Source organism: Lethenteron reissneri, chromosome 39, assembly GCF_015708825.2.
Source record: "Lethenteron reissneri isolate LAM-NWPU_2019-01 chromosome 39, ASM1570882v1, whole genome shotgun sequence".
NCBI classification, from domain to species: Eukaryota; Metazoa; Chordata; class Hyperoartia; order Petromyzontiformes; family Petromyzontidae; genus Lethenteron; species Lethenteron reissneri.
The window spans coordinates 6,683,503-6,708,459 of NC_083817.1; the positions used below are offsets into that span (position 1 = coordinate 6,683,503).

General features: G+C 45.0%; 1 protein-coding gene across 2 annotated transcripts in view; it reads right to left on the minus strand.

Moving 5' to 3' along the window:
• Positions 1-2,202: 2,202 nt before the first annotated feature.
• The window catches only part of LOC133351847 (beta-1,4-galactosyltransferase 2-like), a 42,634-nt gene continuing 19,879 nt past the window's right edge, over positions 2,203-24,957 (minus strand). Inside the window, exons 2-7 of one of the 2 annotated variants that reach the window (XM_061567411.1) lie at positions 22,932-23,167; positions 19,377-19,454; positions 19,005-19,192; positions 18,354-18,476; positions 7,755-7,859; positions 2,203-6,466 (exon numbers count right to left, since the gene is read on the minus strand). In XM_061567411.1, coding sequence (XP_061423395.1) covers positions 6,337-6,466; positions 7,755-7,859; positions 18,354-18,476; positions 19,005-19,192; positions 19,377-19,454; positions 22,932-23,167 — 860 coding nt within the window. In that variant the 3' untranslated portion in view covers positions 2,203-6,336. The remainder of the gene's footprint in view (positions 6,467-7,754; positions 7,860-18,353; positions 18,477-19,004; positions 19,193-19,376; positions 19,455-22,931; positions 23,168-24,957) is intronic. The other variant, XM_061567413.1, reaches the window with a different exon arrangement.

Consider the following 24,957-nt stretch of genomic DNA (forward strand, 5'->3'; position numbering starts at 1 on the left):
CACCAACAAGAATGTGGGAACAGCTCTCGAATGCTCACCCATCCGATGTCCAAGGCTGTACGTCGCATGTTCTGCATTTGCTTGTCAAAGACATTGTCTGCCACGAAGACGATGAAAGCCGGCCAATCAGAACACACATCCTTGATCGACTATCTGTTTGAATACCTGCTTGAGTTCATAGTGGGGTGCAAGGACACGGTCAAATTGTTTCACAAGTCACGTTCTCAAGGCACAGCTGCAGGCTGAACAGAAGATCGCTGGCGTTCGAGCATTAGTCCGGCCGGCTCTTACACGTTGGGGAACGATAAAAGGCTGTTGCGAGACGCTGTTGTCGTCGGAGAGGATTCTGCATTCCATTGTCACAGCTCGCGACTTCATCAAGGGGATGGCAGCTCAAAAATCCGAGCGCATGCGAATCAAGACCATCATTACGAGCGACAACTTCGTCTCTCTATTGCAGATGTCCCTCGTCATTCTCACGACCATCGACGCATTGATTGTCAAATATCAATCCGATTCCGTACTAGTCTCTGAAGTCTTGCCGGATTTTCACGCCCTCCCTGCTGAGGTTGCCAAGCTGCACGAAGGCGGTCATACGAGCACTGAAGAGATCAATTACTTGATCAAGTTGGCAGCATGTCGCTTTCAGTTCATGTATGGAAAGGCCCATGGACTGGCGTATCTGTTAGATCCTCGCTTCATTGGAGAGGGCTTGAGCCTGGCTAATCGAAAAGAGCTGGAGAACATTTAACTGGAGACACCAATCGAGGATGAGACGGCAGTTAATGACGAGAGGCGCCCTTTATGCAGCTCACCGAGTACGTCATTTCGGCGCAGCAGGAGGATGCCGGCGGGTTTAGATTAATTATGCTGCTCAAGGGACGTAAGACACCTTTGCCGTATTGGCAGTCTGACGGCGTGGCCTGGCCCGATCTTCAGAAGATCGGCATCAAGCTGTTCACGATGGCGATATCCTCTGCAGCCTCGGAGCGCAACTTCTCAAAAATGGGCTTCATACACAGCAAGCTCAGGAACAGCTTGGCGCCCAGTTCCGTGGAGAAGTTGGTCTGCCTCAAGAGCAACTTGCGGCGTTCGCCGAATGCAGTTCTATGTCCAAGGCGACGACATGGATTCGTCAGAGGACTAGTACTGATCTGGGAGTATTGCGAATAAAACCACGATGTTTATTAGGTTTATTAAGGTTCTAACGTTAAACCTCAAATTCGGATCTGAAAAAAAAAGTTTTTTTCCACTCCTGACAAATACTCGCATAATCATTTCTGAAGATGGAATTCTTAGAAATACAAAAGGGCGTTTTCCGGCAAAGCCTCCTTTGATATACAGTACTTTTATGAATACGTATTTACAATTGAGGTTAATTAATAACATTTATTCCATCTTGACTTAAAGCTTTCGTGACTGCAGGAATTCGTATTCTTTGGGTCTTTCGGTAAAGTCACGTAGATCGGTTCAAATTAATAAAAAAAAGAAACAAAAAACTACGACGTTTCGATCACAACACAAACGATCGTCATCAGGAGGAAAAATAGTGAATGTATGTGTATTGTCCTTTCTTCACATACTTTGAGAGTATTTTTTTTATTTTTAAACAAACATTTGCTATTGCCGTTTGCCTTTTGGTATAAAAAACTCACTTTTGATATCCATTAATTCACCTATCCCGTTATATCACGAGGGTCACGGAGATCCCTTTAGCAGAGGCCATTCTGCCAGCAGTGGCGTGAGCAAGAAATTACAGGGCTGCACCTACATGAGTTTCGTGATTTTAATTGTTTTTTTATATAGCGCCCAATATTCTAAGGCGCCTGAGAAAGCTTTAAATCGCATCTCAAATATGTGAACGTGTATCCCCCCCCCCACCGTGACTCAACACCTGGCCTACAAACTTGTATTTGTATGTATTATGAACTTCTTTCTCGCCGTACGAAGCCAACCGTGCCGATCAGTGGTGCGGGGGAAATTGCAGGTGCCAGTAAGAGGTGATGATTGCCGTGTGTAATCCCAATTGAACAATTTGTAGATATTTGAACTGGGCAAATCTGGGACCCTGACACTGCAGTTGCTCTTCTCGTCAATCGGTAAACGGCGACAGCACAAAGTGGCAGCGACAAAGATGCACCTCTGATGAACACCTGTAAGAAATTATATTAAACTGCTCTCGTCCAAACATGAGATCACCATATCAAATTTTATTGTGAATGTGCCACGCACTATTGCCCACATTATACCATAATCATAAAGATTACCTGGAGAGAATGGTTAAACATTCTGAATCATCTTTTCATTAAGAAATACAAATAAACAAAATAATATTAAACGGCTCACATCACACCACACAGTGCAAATCAGTTAAAGTATCCATACCGCATGTTCATGTATTCTAAGGACATTGTTCAAAAGATAAAAAAAACACATTATTTTCTGCCAGGGCTCATGAGAGGATAACCAGATCGAATGGATTGTGAGTACGGGTAGTGGAATGATTGCTGCAAGAAATTGGTGAAGGAATGGTCATGCCCCAATAGGCCAAAACACCAAGGGAGTAGAACACGATGTTATAATGAATTATTTCTACCTTTTGACAATGATTAAATTATACATATAAATACATTTAAAACACAACACCATAATACATATAGTCACAAGTATGTGCATAGGAGCGTAATTTTACAGTTACTCGTTCAGTTTTGTCTATTACAGTTACATTTTTCCCAACAAATATTAAATGTCTTAGCTATGTTGTTTATTCACATTGTTCAACAAGAACAGCTTGCACCACAGCAACATGTGCTTAAATGTTTAAAAAATATATATTTTTGTGAAACATGGCCTAGATACCAACGTGTATTAACAAAATAAAAAAACCAATACCGTACACCAACCCGATTCCCGAGAAGACTACCCCTGATGAAGCTCAAAGCAGTTTGAGCGAAAAGTCGATGTTAAATTCAGCCACGAACAATTGTAAGCCACCGGTAAGGTTCATTGTTAAGAATATGATCGATACATCAATTGGCATGTATATTATATTTTCATATTTGTTGACGCATACATTTAAACACATTTTTATAGATCGAAGCATTACTTGTGCCAAATTTCAGCTCTCTTGTCTTTCTCGAACTTCATGAGAATCTATGTCAGTGATTATCATTTATGTGTTTGAAAACAAGTGATAATTTCCAGTCTCTTGTTAATCCACTGCTGGATGAAGCTATGTCTGTCACGGGGGTTTTGTGATCATACTTCCCCACACTGATTATTAGTAGCGATAATTATTGAAGAGGGGAGGCCACGACTAGTTCGGATATAACTCGATAATGACGTTAGCCGGGGCGGGGAATCAACCACAGGTCACCAGGTTCGTAGTTCATTGTACTCACCACTGCACCACCGCTTTTCACATGTATTAAGTAATTTAAACGTAAATCCATAGACTGCAAGAGCAAGTTTACTGAGGCCAGCTCTCTAGTCCTTGTAGAACAGCACGATCATTTACGTGTGTGTGTGTGCACGTGCAACTGTGCAAGAGCTACCCCATCAACACTGCACAGGACAGTGATGCTAGTCAGGGGTCCAGACACTCTGTGGAAGTTAGATTGCAGATGGGATCTGGGAGTTTCAAGCCCCACTTGATCAACGAGGCATTTTATGCTTTGATTATACTAAATATATGCGACTATTGGCTTCTGACTCCGAAGCCAACGATTCCTTATGCATTTAAAGTTTCTGTCATCATTATCAATGACGTCACATTGTTAAAGGCAGGAAAAACCATGGAAACTGAAAAACACTGAACTTGTACCCAATAATGTTTTGGGAGTCTCTTGGCCTTATCTCAAAATGCTGAGAGGGTTGGGGACATCCACGACACTCCCAGTGGCAGCACCACTGGCTTGATATCGACTCTGCACATGTGGGTTTGGTCAGTGGTCTGCAACCAAAATAACAAAAGCAGCCATTTTTTTCGAATTCGGTAAAAAAAACTCCATATTTTATGAGCCGCAATGCACGTGAATACGAGACGTTCCTTGATAAATAACGTCACGAAGCAGTCCTTAAAGATCCGCAGGTTGTCGACCTCTGAGCTAAGGGATTCAGGGACCCGAACCCAGTGATTGAGAATCTCAAAGCTTGGCTAATGGAAAGCTGTGGGAATTAAAGGACAACACAGTAAATGTGTCTCAACTAACATTTAGGAAGCAAATTACAAAATAAAGAAACATATTTCTGGGCTAATACACATTCTTGTAGACCAAACTGGCTCAAGGCCATATTTTACATATGTTTACCAGCACATTTTATAAATCAGAATATTTTCAGATGAAAACATTGCTACTGCCCACATGCACTTTAAATGTTTACAAAATTACATGCCCGATATTGCACGGGATTTAAAAACAAGTCTGTTTTTTTTGTGCTTTTGAGCGACAATTCCAAAGGCAGTGGAGGATGACATTAATTTTCTCCAACTCCTAAAACCGATGAAAATATAATTCCACCCCATGTCTGAAATCTTTCCAAAGTCTCACATAATACAACCTGTATGGGTATGAAGAGATAACAACTCAACACTTTGTATCATACTGGTAGACTTTAGTGATTATTTTCACTTTGATCATGTTTCCCTTTAACTAAGCCTGGACTCAACACTGATACATACACCACAGGTAAACATAGATAGTTAAATACTTGGTAATTCGACAAAATGCATAAACTATTTTGGATTCTTATGTATATGTCTTAATGTCCAAGTGTCTTTACCAAATATTCACCAAGTACCATTCAGTATGTACATGTACAGCCACGTCAATCCCCTGCTGGACGAGGGTGTCTCCGTGCCGTGCGGGGGGTCGTGGGAACTTATTTGACCATTCTTCATCACGCTGAAAAGTGTGTTTATGAAGAGACCTTCCATCAGCATTAATATAAAAATAAATTCTACAAAGTAAAAATATGTATTAACAAGGATTGTTATTAGCCACTGTCTATATTCAGCAGATTCTATATCGCTACAGGAGGCAATTATATCATGATACCTTTTTTGTCAGTATCAAAGTATGAAAAATAAGAATAGGCTTTACCCTTTCTGGCAATAAAACAGGTGTTAAGATGTTCAAATACCAAATAGAAACCTTTTGCAAGGAATGAAGTCTGTATTCACCACGTGATTGTGGTGAACATACAAACAGTACAAAGACAATGCACGTATCACAGCATTTATAGCTCGGGGTGAGGAGCTGCTCACCCTCGGGATAGTCTGCTGCTCACCCTGCACTGCCTTTGTGCTGTTCGCCTTTTGGCGTTCTCTGGTCTGACCCCGGTGAGACTAGGCAATAAAGAAGGCTGTCTCTGGTGTAGGCCAATCAGTTTCAAAGATAATGCATATATTATCAGAGTTTGTTTGCATGTTCAACATAAGTACGTGTGGTTAATACAGACTTTATTTCCTTGCAAAAGGTTTCTATTTGGTGTTTGAATATCTTAATACCTGTAGTATTGCCAGAAAGGGTAGAACCTACTCTTATTTTTCGGGCATTTATAATCCCCGCGATTGACCCCAAATACAGAGCCTCTCAGGCCAGGTCAAAAACAAAAACGAACCGTAATTTATACAATGCACTCACACCTTGCATGTAAATCCAATCATTGGCGCAGCTATCAAGTGTGCAGGTGGTGAAACTGCACCGTTGCTTACATGTCAGTGGGGCCCAGATTCTGGGTTACAAAAAAAATGGAGGGGGCTCATGCCAACCAGGCTTTGCCACTGAATTTAGAATACTTAATTTACAATATAAACACAACTCACTATATATCTGTGGAATAAATGACCACGGATATATAGTGAGGTCCCTTTAGAGAAGATTGTCACCCTTTTTACTTTCCAGAGACCAAACTCGGACATTTTCAGTCAGCCGAGGTCTATCGAGACTGTGCAGTGCACTGTTAAATACCAGTCAACCCATATTCTTGTACAGGGAAAAATAGTTTTCATGCCCATACGGCGTACAGCTGTTTCAATATGGGCAACATCTTTTTATATTTGTGTTTCTCCCTTGTGATGGGACTTTCTAGGATGAACGATGAGATGTATAAGGGCATAGTGTGACCAATAATGTCCGAATTGGTCTGTAATAAAGTAGGCACTGATAAGGGGTTGACAGGAATGCTGTTAGAAAGTTTAACACGACGCCACCAGATCTCGGTAAAATTCAATTCTTGCCACCTGACAACAGATACCAATTTCCCGGACTCTCTGGGTCAAACCCAGGTCATACCAGTCAAACCTGGAAAGGTGGACACATTGGGTCTCTACTCCTAAGGGTTGCCGACGTTCACCGTGACGTTCGTATAGAGTGGGTCGAGTTTTTTTTCCACCAGCGAGTACTGAAGTGAGTTGATGCCGTCTTTCCACATCGTGTTGCTGGTTGACTGAATCAAGTTGAACCTACACACACGCAGCACACGCACAGCACACGCACAGCACACGCAAAGACAAAGATTCGCCATGTAACTTACAAAGGTGGTTGTGGAAAGTGCTGCAAGCACCTATGAGGGCCGGAATGGCACATGAGCATGTGGGTGTGGCCAGAACCTTCCCCGGCCACCTTTGTCTCTCGAGTGCTGGTGTATACACAATGCATTAGATACTCATTTAGGACTAAATAAACCGAGTGGAGGTTCATGACCAGTCAGCATAATCATCACCACTGTTAGACATAGTTTGGTGTTGAACCCGGGTGACTGGGTTTACAACGCAGTCCACTAAACACGGTGCCTACGACCGCATCACCAAGAATTAGAGGCCGAACGAAATTTGGTTTTGGTTTCGGCGCTGAAAGTTGTCAAATGGCCTCTTTTGGCATAGTTTCGGCCAAAAGTCAATTTTTTACTTTCGGTTTACTTTTGGTTTACTTTCGGTTTTGGCCAAAAGTAAATTTGTAACTTTCGGTCTGGTTTAATTTTCGGCTGAAACCAGAAATTCAGTTTTGGTCGGCCTCTAAACTACACTCGCGCATGCGACTCCGGGCAGCGGCGGCGGCGGTGGTTGATGGCAGACGCACACACGCACACTCAAGCAAGGATGGGGGAGAGAGGGGTGTGGTGGTGGTGGTGGGGGGGATAAGACAGACGACGGAGAAGAATAAGAAAAACATTACTTCCCCCCCAAAACCACCAAACTAGCGAGCAGCAGCAGCAAGCAGCACACGCGTAGCCAGCACTCGCAGCAGCAGCAGCCGTCCACCAGGAGCACTTTTGTTTGAGCGGCTCAGAGGCTGGGCTCTCACAGGCAGCTCGAGGCACGCACCACACACACACACGGGTGCACGCACAGTACACAGACACGCGCATGCACTGAGCAGATTATAGCAGCGTGCTGATGCCAACAGTGTGCATACGTGCACGTACACACTCATCCGCCCACCAGTCACACACACACCAACCTACCCACCACCCTTCCAATGATCCAATTCATTTACCGCTCATTATTGGGGCATTGGGAACACCGGATCACCTCATTTAAAGCTTGCTGTTGGCCATTTCTAATCGGTATATATCGTGGCTTCCTGGTCTAAAAGCAATACGATTGTGTTACTTCACAAGGATCATAGGACTCCATACAATGCCATTTATTTGCCTCTCGTTTCTGCTCATGCAACGGAACTGTGTTCACGCATATGAACTGTGTTCACGCAACGCACACCACGCGCTGAGCCGATGCTGGTCCAACTCGCCTTTGTGGGTTCGGCTCGTTGTTCTTGTCATTCGTGTGCTTTATCATTCGGTATCGGCCAATCTCGCCCGATGGTCGAGAGATGTGCATTCCAGCCAGAGACACTCTGTGGGGGTGGCGGGGGAAGACAAAAGTGGAAAATGCAACTCCATCCTGCCTGCAACATCACAACTTGGGTTGCACCCTTTAGGAGGTACAAACAACATTCATTGCTAAGATATCACAATACAGTAAAACTTCGTTATTTCGGTATTTGATCATTCGTAATTGGGGATAATTCGGCACGGCTGCACTTTCCGTATATATACAGTACGAGTAATTCACCATGAGCCGAATTGCCATACCGAATGGTCCAATTTCGGCATACACGTAGAGCGACGCTGTGCGCCACGACCAAAACAACGACTCAGTCTGGTGGCGGCACATGCGGTGAGCGTTAGTGCAGACCTGTTGCTTCGGAATTGACCTTGTTTATGCACTCTGTGCAAGCCAACACTCTCAGACATGTCGTCTTCACCTACATCAAGAAGTGATAGAAAGGGACCGAAGAATAAATCCCATATTCTATACTTTTTTTAACATACCAGTGAATACACCCAATCACTGTACTTTATGTTTTCGTGTTGGTGATCTAGGCCACTTTCAAGTGAGAGGGGTCCAGATATCTTGAGTTCTCACCTGGTTCAACAAACAAACTAGAATTGTAACTATATTATACATTAATCAGTACAAGACATACATTTCCCCTTTAGATGTATTTCTAATGAGCAGCCCAAATCTCCTTTGGATATGACTGTCTGCCTCCGGACTTAGCGTCCTGCCAACCAGAAAAAAAGTTTTCAAATTCTTCCCAGCGAGCACACCGTGCTATGTCGAGGCTGTTTAATAAGCTAAGATGCAGGCATTTCCGCCACTCGTGGCATACATCAAGCTCATGTGCCTTGGTCCAGCTGGTTTTGGCAACCTGCACCCAGTGACTCGCGACTTGATTTGGTGTAACCGGTGGTCGATTGCGCCCTGGTGATCACTGGGCAGCACCGAGCTTGCGGACAAGTTGCTCAGGCCCTTCCTGCTTCATTTACAGAAGTGTGCATTGGTGACGAGTTCCTTCCAGCGAGAACGCCGCATGATGTTGAGGTTACCAATCAGATGAGTCGTTACCTCCAGGTAGCCAGACTGCTCATATTGTCGAAGTAGCTCGGTACACTCGGCATCAAGACTCGGGGCATAGATGGCATAAACACCACGTGGTATGGTCTTTGTGGCTGGTAGTATTAAGTTTTATTGTTTCCTTCTTATTTTCACGATCCTTAGTGTAATATTTGCACACAACCTTTTTTTTTATTTAGATACCATAGCACTGGTCGCGCATTTGCACGGGATCCATGGCCGGGGTGGAGGGTGGGTAGGCGTGATGTCTGTACTATGCACGTGTAATGTAGCTCTCAGAGACACCGTCTTGTCTTTCTGTATATTTATTATGAATAAAGTCCGCTGACAACTCAACGAGTAACCACGAGTGACTATATACACTTGGGAAATTAGACGACTCTATTCTGGGATAGCATAGCTTCTAGTCTCAAGATAACGAAGACGATAGAGATGACCCATTCCAAGGTGATGGCGACGAAGGCGATTCCCCACACCAACAGCCCCCAGGTCCGGTGTGTGCCTCACCCGATCCGACCACGCACCTATTCTTGAATTCTCCTCACCACACCTGCCTCTGTCAATCTCCACCCTTATTACACTTTCCCGTCATTGGATCCCGTGCTCCCCCTCACGTGACCCTGTCAACGCTTGTCCCATCAATCATCATTAGCACATCCATTAGTAACCATGGTCCCGGGGAACCACACTGTCCCTCTATCCCTCCTACTGTCTTTACATGTGTAAGGGCAGTACGGGGTGATGTAGGGACAGTACGGCTCCCCATAGCCATGGTTACTAATTAACGTAGGGAACAGACAGTGTCACATGGAACCTAAGTGGTCGCTAATAATGATTGATGTGACAAGCTTTGACAGGGTCGTGTGAGGGGAAGCACGGGACCTAACGGTGGTAAATTATAATAAGGGGAGAGACAGACAGGACCAGGTGCTATGAGAGAGGGCTTGGGGAAAAGGGGTGTGGCCAGGTCGTGAGGGGGATAAAAGCCGCCGTGAACCGGGGCTCTGGGCTGCTGTTGTGGGGGAACTGCCGTCGCCGTCATCACCTTGGAGCAGGTCGTTTTCATCATCCTGGAGTGGGCACCTTGTAGTCTTGGAAGTCGAGAGTTATGTTGTCTCAGAATAGAGTTATCTAAGTTACCCAAGTGTATATAGTCTCAGAGCTACATTACACATGGACCCGGATCAATGTTGCGAGATGACTGTGTCGCGCAGATATGCGCGGTAATGTTATTACTGTGCACGCACACTTTAGTAGTAGCCAGTCAGGAATCCAGCCAGGAGGGCAGCCAGTCAACAAAACTTTTTTTCTAATGTAGCATGATGTATAAAAAATAAAAGTGAAGCTGCCTTGGCATTATAAAACGAACTTTTATTTCATATCGCAGTACCTCGGGGTACCAAATAATACAAAATGGTGAGGCAATGAAATATTTGATTTCTGGGACACTTTTTATCCAGGGGTGTACTTAACTCCGCGACTGGGGTACCAATGAATTCGAGATCAGTGCTACTCCGCGATGTCGAAATGCCAAACTTTAGCATAAAAAATCCGTTATAAAAAAATCTACTTTGAATAGTGCATCGTGTACAGCTCTTCGAGATGAGTCGTTTGCCGCATCACGGACATTATGCGAGAGCCGGGGTACCGCCATAAGGTTCATATGCAGCTATGTCCTCGTCGTGTCCTCCGCAAGTACCCAGTCATGTGAGCTATGTCTGGGAAAACCAAAGCTGCAGCTAGCTGGCCGAATCGTCATGATCCTGGCCAATACGTGACTATAGTCACACCAGTTACACCTCCTGTCCAGGGCTTAGGCTCCAGGGCTGTGGGGCCAGCACTCCGTGTTCTTCAGCTTAATGTGGAAGGAATATCAGAGGCTAAACGTGATGTCATTCATGAAGTAGCCACTTCACACAATATCGACATCGTCTGCTTACAGGAGACACATGTTTCTGACGACCAAGCAGAGAGTTTCGAGATAGCTGAATATGACCCCTGTCTGTTGCTCACTGCACCCACAATATGGCTGTGCAATGTATGTAAAATGTGAACTGGTTGACGTCGAACTGCTGCCGCCCTCTGTTATCTGTGGTCCTGTGCGCATTGCCTCTTATACAGTCTGCAATGTATATAACCCCCAAAATTGCTCATGGGGTATACCAGTCAGTCTACCCAAGTTTCAGCATTCTGCGATATACGTTGGAGTTTTAACAGCCACCATACAGAGTGGCAATATGCAGTGTCTGATGACAATGGCAAGGCGCTTGTGGAGTGAGCATCACAGTACGATTTTCACTTGGTACACGACCCTCAACAGCATGGCACCTTCCACTTGGCTAGGTGGAAACGTGTCAGGGTATGCCGGGTGAGCCGATTGCCCTGCACGTGCCGGAGGAGGCTGCAAAATGGCTCTGTGGCTATGTGGGCTGACGTTCGCTCAAATAACATGTGTTTATCTAGAAATATTGTAAATGTATCTAGTGCTTTGACTGTGGTAAGTCGCGTCAAAGAGCATTCGCTAAATTAATATATACTTTTTTCGAAATGGCCAGCTTGTCCAGATTATGCTTCTCCAGTCTGATCCAGTTTCTTAACTCATAATCAGTGCCCTGTCATAACCAGCTTCTCCAATCACAACCAGTTTCTTCAACCATAAACACTTGTTTTAACCCAGAATTCAAGGTCAGCATTATCGGCTATCCAGGCAGTCCTTGACTTATGCACATCCGCATTTACGAACCAGGTTCCACGAGATATATATATATTTTAACATAGACTTAAAACGCGAACTCTCACGTGAACTGTGGAACTATTTTGTTAAGCGGAGCGATCCTCCGCAAGATGTAATGAGTCAGCCTCGCGCTGCGAGTGTGTATGTGCACGCATGTGTGTGCGCGCATGTATGCACGTCTGGTAAAAACAACCCCCTACCTTCTCGTTGGTGCTGGACGACAACGCTGTGGTGGGCAGTGTCGTGGGGGGAGGGCCAATTTAGATTGTCCATTCCCCTCATGGCATTTGTAACCACCACAGCGGCCAAATGGGGGCTCTGTACAGGTGCGAGGGGCTGGTAACCTCTCCACCTTCATATAATTACCACAAAACCACGATGAAAACATTTCATTAAGCTTGTGCTGGAGTCCCTGGTGGGACAGGCGTCTACGACGTCTCCCAGCCAAACTCCATTTGGCAGAGCTAGGAGACTGAATCCTCACCCTGGAGTCTCCTCCAGAAAAAAACTAAAAAACACTACGGGTGGTCACGTGGAATGTTCGAACGCTCACTGCGGAGGAGAGGCTGCCACTCCTTTGTCGGGAGCTGAACTGGTACCGCCTGGATCTCTATGGTATTCAGGAGGTCTGGTGGACCAGCTCTGGCTACTGCCACCATGAGGGGTGGGCAGTCCTCTACTTGGGGCAGGAGACTGCCAAACAACAGGGAGTGGCTCTTCTTCTGAACAAAAGAATGAAGAGGGCGTGGGAGCGTGGTGGCGAGTTGTGGGAAGCTGTAAGCCCCAGGCTACTTTGGCCTCGTCTTCCCATCAACCAGAGGTGAAGAGTGGTGGTCGTGGTTACTTATGCCCCCAACGAAGACGAATATCCGTGGAGGAATGCAGGCAAGGCCGATGAGTCAGATGCCTTCTATGACCTCCTGTCACAGGTGCTAGCTAAAGTGGCCCCTCGGGATAGAGTGATCTTGTTGGGTGACTTCAATGCCCGAGTTGGTCATGATGCTGGCACCTGGTCTGGAGTGATTGGAAGGAATGAGCCAGATCAGCTCAATAACAACGGCAGGAAGCTGCTTGATTTTTGTGCAGCCCATGGGCTTGTAATTACCAACAAGCTTTTCTGGCATCGGCACATCCACACATCATGGATGCATGCTGGGTCTAAGCAAGAACATCTGCTGGACTACATAGTGGCGGAACAGTGGCTGCAGGCCCATGTCCTTGACATCAGGACCGACCGTGGAACTGATCTGCCCACTGATCATCGACTTGTCATCTGTAAGATGCGCCTGCCATTCTTCCACTTCAGTGGTGGGTGTACACCCAGAACCCCATTCAAACACAGTGTGATTGGTCTCAGATAGCTGATGAAAGTTGCAAGCGAGAATTTCATCATCATTTGTGGCTGGGGTTGGCATCGTCCCTCACTCCTGATGTCGAGGGAAAATGGGTAAGGTTTAGGACTGTGGCTCATGCAGCTGCAATGCCTGCTTTGGGTACACAGTACAGACCTCCCCAGAGACCCTGGCTGACAGAGGAGGTGTTCAGGCTGGCTGAGAAAAAGTGACAAGCCCATTCTCATCGTCTACAGCATCCCACGTCAGAGAATGAGGAGGCTTACCGCAGCCTTCACTCAGAGGTTCAGAAAGCCGTCAGGTGCTGCAAGGATGGGTGGTGGTCGCGGGTTGCTGAGGAGATGGAGTCTGCCGAAATGGCCCGTGATCACAAATCGCTCTTTAATTCTATCAAAAAGTAACCTGCAGCGCCACACCTATTACCATCATTATGGGAAAGAACGATGATCCAATCTCTGACCCCCAGGAACAGGTTTGCAGATTTGCGGAGCATTTCAGGGAGTTCCTGGAGCAGGGGAAATCCCTCAGCCTGGAAAACATCATGGGACAAAGTGGGGATGACCCTGCTGAGGCTGTAGTGCCTCAAATATTGGAAGAAGAAGTCACCCCCTGTGAGTTGTTGGCTAAGGTGCTATCTGTTGAGGAAGTACTGAAGGCGATCCGGAGTCTGAGACTAGGAAAGGCACTGGGCAGAGATGATCTCCCAAGCGAAATGCTGAGGGAGGGTGGCGTTTGTGCACAAACTGCCCTACATGACATCATAACAGCAGTCTGGACCACCGGACGGGTTCTGCAGGATTGGAAGGATGCCCTGGTGGTCCCCCTCTTTAAGAAGGGGGACCGCACAGACTGTAACAACTACAGGGGCATCTCACTCCCCAGTGTTCCGGGAAAGGTCCTAGCAAGGATTATTCAACATCGCCTTGCCAGGCATGCTGAGGAGAGGCTTGCGGAGCCCCAATGCGGTTTTAGAAAAGGGCGGTCCTGCACATATGCTATATTTTCTGTCCGTCTGCTACAGCAGAGGTGTAGGGAATTCTAACAAGTCCTACATCTCTGCTTCATTGACCTGGTCAAGGCATATGATACCATCAGTAGGCCTGAGCTCTGGGTTGTTCTTCGTACTTTCGGGGTCCCTGACCCTCTGCTCGTGATCATTAAGGACCTTCATGATGATGAACGGGCCCGGGTAAAACTACGTGGCCAGGAGTCGGAGCCATTCCCTATTCACCTTGGGGTGTGACAGGGATGTCCTCTGGCTCCCACATTATTTAACATCTATTTTGACCACTAAGTTCGTGAAGCCTTCAATAGCTGTACTGGAGGAATTTACATCTGGTACAGATATAATGGGAGGCTGATCGATGCCCGGGTGCGGTCAAGGGATGGCTCCCTATTGCTCAACCATGTTATGTATGCCAATGATCTAGTAATTGCTGCTCACTCAGAGGAGGAGTTAGAGGCACTGCTGCTAAACCTGGAGCTTTCCACTTACCATCAGCCCCACCAAAACTAAGCACCTGCCTGGGTATTTTGTACCATCGGACACTCCACCCCACAACTCCCAATTGGTGATGGGGCAGTTGTGGAGAGAGTGGAGAGTTTCCCATACCTGGGCAGTGTGCTCATGATCAGCTCTGGTTTGACAGCAGAGGTCTCACTCCGAATCAGTCGAGCGGCATTGTCTTTTCATCGGTTGCATAACGCTGTGTGGAAGCTACCTGGTCTGTCACTCCCCACGAAGCTTCAGATCTTCTCAGCCACAGTCATTCCCTCCCTTCTTTACGCTTGCAAAATGTGGACCCCACCCCTAATGGAACATTTTCGCTGGTTAGAAACATTTAGGCTGGCCTGCCTATAATCCATCCTGGGTTTAACCAGGCTGGATTGTGTGAGGAGCTCACAAATCCTTGAAAGATCTGGACAAAGTACCATCAGTGAGCTCCTCCGGCAGGCTGGGTCATGTAGTCCGCATGCCAAGCTACCACATGCATAAACAGCTTTTGTTTGGCTGGATCGAGGGGGCTAAACGGGCACGGCACGAGCTAGAGAAGAGATGGGGTGATGTGGTACAGGAGGATGTGGAGCTGAGTGGACTTGCCGATGACTGGTACCAGCAGTGTCAAGATCGGCCTCTGTGGAGGATGCTCGTACAGGATGCTACTGGGTAGTTGGAGGCAGTCACCCTCCAACAACAATGGAGAGTGGAGGAGCGACGCTCACAACAATGAGCGGAGTGCCAGGTGGCTAGAGCACAGCAAGTTGTCACAGTAGGGGGCACAGGTGGTGCAGTCAGTCATTTCAGTCAGTCGACCCGTGGCACCTGGTTCTGCCCTGTGACCTCGTGCCAGCGGGCGTTCGACACTTCATGTAGCCTCAACGTGCACACAGCCTGGCACAAGCATCGTGGTTGCATCACCGCCACTTAGTGGCGAATGGCGGTTGTTGTTGTGTGCGTGCGTGCCCTTGTGTGTGTTTGTCGGGAGAAGTAGTGCAATGGTTAGCGCTCTGTGCTGCCAACCCGGCTACCCGCGATCGATTCTAGCCCATGACCAACACCAGTGACGATTATCTGAATGGATTCTGGGCTTCCCCTAGGTCAACTCAGCCTCAAATGATTACCTGGTGTGGCGTGCAAACATCACCACTGGGGAGTTAAAGGTGGCCGGTCGTGGTGCGAGCCACCCACCCCCTCGTGTCCCATGCCGGCCTTCATAGGCACTACTCGCTAACAGCACTTGCCCCAACAGCCTTTGAAGGTTACACAGGACAGTTTACAATGTGACCGCTATTCATTATGCCCTATTTACAGTATTGTTGTTACAATCTATGTCGTTTATCACTGAGCGTATGTGCAACAGTGCAAGTACCAGTCCTGAGTGTGTTTAAAAACTCTGCTTTAGCTGCTGTAAACATAGGTGGTTCTTGTCATTCCTGTCTCTTACCACATCTACAATAAATAATACCGTAATAATAACTGCATGTGTTTTTGCACGGTGGCAGATAAGCAAAATGTACCCACTTCCTCAAATTCACATAACCCCCCCATCCCCCAGACATTCTATTGAGCTCACGTGGTCATTTTCCACAGCTCATATTTCAGCTATCTTTTCGCCATGAGTCACGCAGCCCTAAGTTGCAATGCTGCCTGGATTCATAATAAAACCTACTCACACATCAAAACTATAGATGGTGATTTTAAAAAACCCCAAGATAACAGAATAACAGCGTGGGATGTAAAACCTTATAACACAAGAGGACCACAATGCACTTCTTCAGGAAAAGTGGATGTATTTTTGCACATGTACAAAATGGCTGGCATCCACTGCTTGGTCCTTATGTTTACATACCTGTCAACCCATACGGTTTACCCGTATTCTTGTCCTGGGAAATGTTTAGGTTAATATGGTGTACAGCCGTTTCAATACGGGCTTTGTGGGATAAACGTTGAGATTTATAAGGGCACGGTGTGGCCAATGAGGTCTGAATTGGTCTGTCATAAAGTAGGCACTGATAAGGGGTTGACAGGTATGTGTTCATCAAGCTAAAGTTAAGCTAATGTACATAATAAGGCCCAAGCCGTGGACATTCGCCCAATATGCATAATGCATTACATACATTATGTACATTAGTCTCATGTACGACACCATTTACATAGATTATGTACACTGACGTGATGTACGCAATACGTAATACTTATTTTAATGAAACTACAATTTACGCATTTTTGCATATTGTTTGAAACCAATCGTGTGCTGCATCCGCATGCGAATATGATTGTCGGTACCAGTGCGCAAATCACAACGGACATGACAAAATTATGTTTAGTTTGGCTAGAATAATTTGGCGATGTTGAGTTGGCAGTGGTGCACAAACACAAAAACCAAAAACACACATTTTTCAAAAACACTGTGGCCTTAAAAAAAGTAAAATAAAATACACAACAGGTGGTGTTCTGGGACATTTCCCAAAACATTGTCTATTTTATATTTTCCCTTTAAAGACAACTCCACAGAGACGGTCTTGCAAGCTTTAAGGACTTGGGACCCCACTGAAAAAGAGCCGTCCCATCTCAAAGGATTATGCAGGTTAAATACTTTGAGTAACAACTGTCAATAGGATCGTTGAGCAAACGTACTTACAGCCACTTGCCGATTTGTTTGGCCAGTCTTAATCGTGGAATGCTCAAGTTTAATGGACTGTTTCACCAACAGGTCAATGCCATCGCTCTGGGGATATAGATAGGTCTCAGGTTTTGTTAATTTTTTGCTGTGGAAGAACAATTATTTTGATACGTGGACGTCAAAGGTGAACTCTATAAGAGCTGCAGTGACGATTGCGTAAGAAAAAAGAGAAATAAACAGAACCATATTCTTCACCAAGGATGTCCTCTGCACATTCATTGATGTAATAATGCACTGTCGCCCCTCACTATAATTTACAGTTGCATTCTTTCGTGGCAATACCTTCAGTCGCTAAATTCTAATGCCAAGGTCTGCTAGCCACAAATTTTCAGTACACATCAGAACCCAGCCTTGCTACTATTGACATGAATGTGTCCGTACAGGGGAACCAGATAATCGCGTTGCTTCATTACAACACCAATAAATATGAACAGCTTATTACGTACAACTCCACATGCCATTTGTCACAAATTAAATGGATGTACTCAATTCCACAAGCTTTTGTACTTTTACTTATTTTGTCATTCATAATTCCCCACAATAATGCTCATGGTTATTTTGCGTGATGTATTATATAGTTTTGCGTTGAACTAGGACCCATATTGAAAAGAGAGGGTCCTTGCCTATACGTATGTTGAACCTATTTTGCACCTTACGCAGTCAACCATGGCAGTACATCAGCGATGGTTCAAGAAAGCTCTTTAGATAATGAATGTTAAAATTAGTCCAGGGTTTTCTTGTATGACACCAAAGCCGCTGACAAAAATGACTCTCAGAAGGTCATGTTGCTGGTGGGATATGTAAGAAAAAAATAATGGAGTGGCAGATATTGGAAGGGGGCTTCTTGTCCGTTTATTATACTGCACAAAGGTGTTTCACATAATAATACATTGCTTTTAACGTATTATTGCATTACTTTTTCTGACAAGTTCATGCCTGGTGGACGTTTTTTGTTTGTGTTTTATCAGCACTCCCGAGTCAGGGGCAGGGAAACACGGAAGAGAAGCAGAGTGAGCAACACCATGGGCATGACCCGGGACAAAACCACCAGGGCATGACCCGGGACAAAACCACCAGGGCCCGGAATCAACAACGACAATGCGGGGCAGCCAGGGCAGCACCAAGGGGCATTCTTGCAGCTCGGCCGCCCGGCTTCTCACCTGGTATAGATGTCATCGTCTTCGCCGCCCCAGCCCCAGTAGTTGTTGGGGAAGCCGTTTATCTTCTCAAACTGAGCCTTGGAGAGGCCCGACACTCCGCCAAAGTACGAGTTGTACGGGAGGCTGAAAATAAACATTGGCACGAATGCGATTAAAAAATGTTGCGGCATTCTTCGGTTCGCTACTTTTACACTTGATATAGAATCTTAGTAATAAATTGTTTGGTGTGGGTGTTCACATACATGCTTTGGTAAGCCTATGCACCCGCAATGTTGACAAGACGTACACAACATTGCGTGCAATTTTACACACGAGGACCTGTACACAAATGATGGCCAATTGTCAGGAACAATAACGGAATGGCAGCCAAGGAATGGAACGCATCCAAGAGGACGTCCGCCAATAAAATTGAGCGATTACATCGGTTTGTGCGAGGGGATGCGAAGTTGGATTTTTGCATCGCGGGATCCCAAGTGGTGGTGACGGTTTGGGGAAAGCCTTCAACAAGCAGTGGACTGACCATGGTTGATAATGACGACGATGAAGAGGAATTTAGACTAGTTGGGCCATTCATCAGGGTGGGCTTATTCCCCTTCAGCTCCTTCCCCCCCCCCCCCCCCCCGACACTACATGGCTGGTGTTGACCCTTACTGGAATCCGAACTTGTCCATGGCGACGGAGAAGTGCCGGGGGTTGTCGTAGCAGCGGTAGAGGTTGCGGTCGTCCATGGGCACCAGGTCGACGTCGCTGAAGATGAAACAGTCGTAGGGGGCGTCCTTGAGGGCCTCCACGTAGCCGATGTTCATGAGCTTGGCTCGGTTGAACACCCCCTCTCCAAACTGCAGCCACCACATGCGCATGGTCCAGTTTGCCAGACATTAGGAGGTAATAGGTTATGCCAAAGCGAGTGTTTAGTTGATCACCCGAACGTAACGTGTGTGTGACCGTGAGAAATGCACGTTAACTACGCGCCGACATTCATATTAACGACCATGAAATAATTCGCAATAACGTTTTACAGACCTTAGTCACTCCACTGCTTGATGAGCGCTTCCCCACGCTGTGTCGGTCATGGGGCTTATCTGATAATGCGTCATCGACCTAGTCAGTGTGGATTTGTGGTTGTGGGAAGCAAAGAATAATATAACAATGGAATTGATGTGCTGCCATCTTCTGCCCACAAAGTGACATTGATGATAGAAAATACTAATTGTCCATCCCCCCTTTGTCAGTCAATCACTTCCCACACTGTCAGTTAATGGGTGGTTTAACCATGTATAACCACACTGGTCACCGACGTTTGCTTTGGTCACGAATCAAACTCGGCTCACCAGCCTCAATGCTACAGCACTGACTGCTCCGAATGTTAACAATTATAATTACACGAATGTCCAGTTCATACACAGGGATGCCTCACTGAGTCTCACGATTCATTCAGCAAGGGACCTGCTTGTTCTGTTTGGCTCATCCTCCACTTTAGTACAATGAGAAGATGATTGTAACTTGGAATATGCACACCCTGAGTAGTTCTCATGAAAAAATCTGGCATTTTCTACATGCTAGGCTTCAAACCGTGTGATTCGAGTCAAGAATTTTTTTTTTTTTAGCATTTGGGACAGTAGTGACATGTAGTGGTTGACTCACGGTGTTATGAATTCGGGAACCGAAGTCTGATTCCCGGTCACAGCTAACATCAGTGGCGAGTGGAAATCTAAACTGGTCAGAGGCCCCTGCCAATTACCAACCCGCATTAACCTCCGTGGTGAAGTATGGTCAAACAACCCCCTAGCAGTGGAATAATAATGAACTATAACAGACTATTATTTGTTGCACGCTCGATTTGAAGAGACGAGGGGCCTCCAGATCGATGGAAACACATTTATTTTGAATATCTGTAAAATGCCACAATATGTATTCTCACACTCAGCAGGCCGACATACAGGCCTTCACGAGACACGTGGTTGGGGTGGATAGTACACGATTACAGTACTTAAGAGCCCCCACCTGTCACCCACTAGCCGTAATCGATATTGATCGCCAGTGTACACAGACGTGCTGTTGAAACTCATCAGAGGGACCTTATAAAACAAACTCAGCTTACAATGATTGAGGGGGGGTAATTTCTATGTTATGAGACAAGGAAATGCACAGAAGCCTAACGGAGAGCAATGTTATTCACCTTTTATCCCCTGTGAGAGAACGGCCTGTGGAGAATGGCATCATAGAACCACATCTCAGGGTCCCTTCAATTCCCACTAATCCACATTGGGCAGGGGGAGTACATTCTTCTATGGCCTGCTTTTGAGTTGGTCATTGCGTAGCAATCAACCGCAAACCATATCATTCCACATTGCCGTAAGCTCAAATTGAACAAAACCTTCTCTGTGCAATTATTGGCAACTGAGATAACCAATTCACAATAATTGGGAACCCCATTTAAATCCCAGGCAATTTGCCATTCAGTGGAAAATAAAAAATGCATGATTTGATGCATATTAAATCAGTGGAAGTGTACTACTTGTTTTCAATAGACATTAAGAAATCAATTGAGGGGATATTTGGTAAAACTCGCTTAGTAAGCAGCAGGTGGCACTGTAACAACAAGGTCAGAATTAATGAACGTGTAACTTGCTCCCAAACATGACAGAGTCTCGTGGGGGTCAATGCCCCGCCCAAACTGGGCACCTTTATTAATTTATTTTCAGGAGTTTACAATTAAGATTAACAAAAATAAATTAATTATATGCACCCGCCATTCATAACGTAAGGGACAAAGCGAAACCCCCCCCAAATATAGAAGTCAAACTCCGCCTATGCTCGAGAGGCTTCTACGAATTGTCAAGACTTAATATTAGGATCATGGTGTGTATTAATTAGTTGTTATTACAACAAAAAATTAAATGCTCAAAGAAGAAAGGGGTCGGGTGCATGCTTTGAATTACATTGTGGGACCGGAATGTGAACGCATGGATTAGAGAACACACACACAGGCCAATAACATACTTTAAAATGGTCAGAAAAGTTAGTGGGATTAGGCAGGACACGTGGTGGCTAGAAGACATGATGTTTCGAGTGATGTGTTTGGCTGAAATACATTTCCAGGTGATATGCCTCTTCGTTGAATTATCATTTATGGCCAGGTCGCATCTGAAAATGAGATACATAGCTCAGTGGGCCTTACCTGGTAAAAAAAAAGTTTTAGTTAGATGGCCGATGGTCAAGAATAATTATAGTGGCAGTCAAGGCGTGGAATGTACTCGAGCATACATCCACCGGGGATATGGAGCGATGGGGCAGGTGCTACATGGATAAGCCTCTCGGGTACTTCCCGACAAGGTAGAAAGATGAAATTTGGTACATTGGTAGCTTTCAAGAAAAATCAGAAAATCCGACTTTTTATTTTAAGGCCCCCAAATCTAGATTTTAAACGCCCCATAAACATGTTAGTGTGTCATTCAGAAACCGTTCAAAATATAAGATTGCTTTTTTTCTTGGATAAGCATTAAACGGCAACTAAAATTAAACGAAAACCATTGTTCTATATTATTCTTTTTGAGATATGTCAGATTCAAGTGGTTTTGAACGAAAATATACGCATTTTATGATGTTCAAATCTAAATAATAATAAAATTATCTATTACATAATTGCATACACCACCACCCCTGATCTCGAATCATGATGGGGTTCAACAATGATGACATCATCCTGCACTATTTAAGACCGGAAGCAGGTGGATGGCTCCACTATTCTGGAAAATCGCCCGAAGACGCTGGATGTAATTTTCAGCGAAATGGCGTACTCAAATTGTAAATCTTATGGATCCACTCTTCAACACACCGGTGGGCTAAAGTAGTGAACTATTTGTCTTTGTCAACGTGACACGTTTTTTACTGATTAGCGATGTCGGGTGGTGGAGGGTTGCGACACATTGATAATAACGCAATCTAACCCAAAAACCTTTATTATGAACAACTTATATTAAACATATTACACAGAGCGTGACACCTCCACAGGCCCTGGCGGAGTAGCGCAGTTGGTAGCGCCCTCGCTTCCCATGCCAAAGGTCGCGGGATCGATCCCCGCGTCCTCCACAGGCGAATATATTTTTAAATCCTTTATATTAAGTTCACTTGCTTGCTTGCGCGCTTACGACCGTGCAAATCTTTCAGTCGTTTTTTAACCCACTTCCCGTGATCCAATCGAGCTGACATTTTGCACACAGACTCGTTGTACGTGACAATTAATGTTCGTGAATTTTTTTTCCCAAAATTTTACACTTTTTAGGACAAAAATATTATATTTAATTACCAATTGCTTAATGGTGGCATGCAATCATCTGACCCATAGGTGGCAGCCATCTCAAGCCAGAGGACGAGAGGACTCTAGCCGCCACGCATATAAAGGATTTATAGTGAAAAACTTTGTTTTTACGGGTTATAATTGTTTGTATATATAACGCCACGGTACGTTTAACATCCACTTTGAAATTGGACGGCCGCCCATTTACTTTGCGGCTAAAATTCCTGCGTTGTTTAACCAGGGGGCAGCCACGGATGCGGGTGGTGTGCCGTTCCTACCTGGTTGATGACGTAGATGCCATACTCGATGGTCTGCCGCTGGAGTATCGGGTGCAGGTAGTAGAGCCAGTACTTGAGGTGCTCATCCCGGTGCCGGAAGGGGATGATGATGGCCACCTTCTGTTTGGAGATGCAGTTTGCGGGACGGAACCGGCCACCTTCTTGCACCTTTGGGTTCATGGTCTTTGTCTCCTCCAAGGTCACGGGAATGTTGAATTCCACCAGAAGGGGCCCCACTGCATAAATACGTGTGACAAACAGTGCATTCATTACTAAAATTCCACTGAAACCAATGACCGCTTCCTGACTTTGAGAACCAGTAATCGATTATGAAAACGACTACACAGTGGATTGGAAACACAGGAAAAAAAAATATTTTTTATCTTGTTTCCTCTCAAATTTACACGCCTTCAAAATCAATACTGTGTTATCATGATAATGTTATCATGATAATGTAATATGTGTTAAGCAGGTCACACTCAGCTAGCTCGTTATGAGACTGATACTGCTTTTCCACTGTACAACAGAGCCGCGCGGCGGGGCCATGCCAAGCTAGCTCCGTGCCGCTCAGGAGGTGCTAGGTTTCTGCTGACGTCGCGTGCAATGAATGTGGAATGGCTGATTCACACAATCGACTGGTAAAAAGTTATAGAAATAATTGACGCTGTCCCTTGCCCCCTACTGATGAGGCCAGTTTAACAGTTTGGGCCCGACTCAACTTGGAAAACAATGGTCCCAGGCTGGCATGGTTCTGAAGGGGGCATTCAATGTTAATTTAGTCTGCATTTTTTAAAATTTTGTCACAGTCTCAGTGTGTTTGACAACAAGCGGTGGAATTACTGTCAAGTTTTAGCCTTTGGAATTTTAAAGTCACCCTCTAAAGCAGACAAAAATATTCGCTCTTTAAAGCAGTTGAAATGTTGTGTCTCAGTTACTAAATCCTGGTGTGAGGGTGTAAAATCTTTGCCTTCCACCTCCCACCAATCTTAATGGGTATACATCCACTGTGCAGACAGTTGCCATGTTTGGTCTTCCTCGGTGCACTGCAGCATGGTCAAACAACCCCAGAAGTGGAATGTCAAAGGGTGAAATTATATTTAAAAATTATCCACCAATGAAATTACATTCTTGTGCGCGTGATATTTGGCTATGCACAATTCATGCAAATGATATGCAAATCTTCTTGGTTCTTTCGGTAAAGTCATGTAGAAGGGAAGTAGTAAAATAATAAAAATAAAAATAATAAAATTATTTTATTATGTTTTATTTTTATTTTTTATTATTTTATTACTTCCCTTGTACGTGACTTTACCGAAAGAACCAAGAAGATGAATCCCTGCAGTCACGAAAGCTTTAAATTGATATGCAAATGTTTATTTTTTCAAGCTAATGTTAGATTTTTTTAGAGGGGATCAGTGGAGGCCCTACCATGACCAAAGGATCAGTAATTAATTGCAGGGTTAAAATTTCAACTCACGGGGTAACACTTACGCAAATGAGAGAAGAAAAAAGGATAAAACTCCAAATAAATTAGGTGAAATGAGACGAATAAAAGAATACAATCTTGAATTGAATTGCAACTAAATTAAATCGCCAAGGGAGGGCGAATCATTACATGGCTACGTTACGAGGTGCTGTGGAGATATTTACCGGTACTAGATTTGTGCGAAATTTCACTTCGCTAGCATTAGACTGTGGGAATCCTCACGTCACGCTAAGAGCAGGAGACTTCAGAGCTTTAACCCATTCAATCCCGAATTTTTCCCAGACATGAAAATATCCAAATCATGTGCCATTAGTAACCCTGTGAAATAAGCAATCATTTTTTTGAATTTTTTATGGAAAAATATGTGTAAAAAGTGTGTTTATGGTCGGTCACAATTGTGACTGGTGGGATAACGTGATGTATACTGCATTAACACATTTCTCCTATCCAGTCATGAAAATTCTTATATATCCCAGCCCAGTTATTAACACATTTAACTCTGTCACTGGCAGTAGGCTTCAGAACCAAGTGCACGATTTA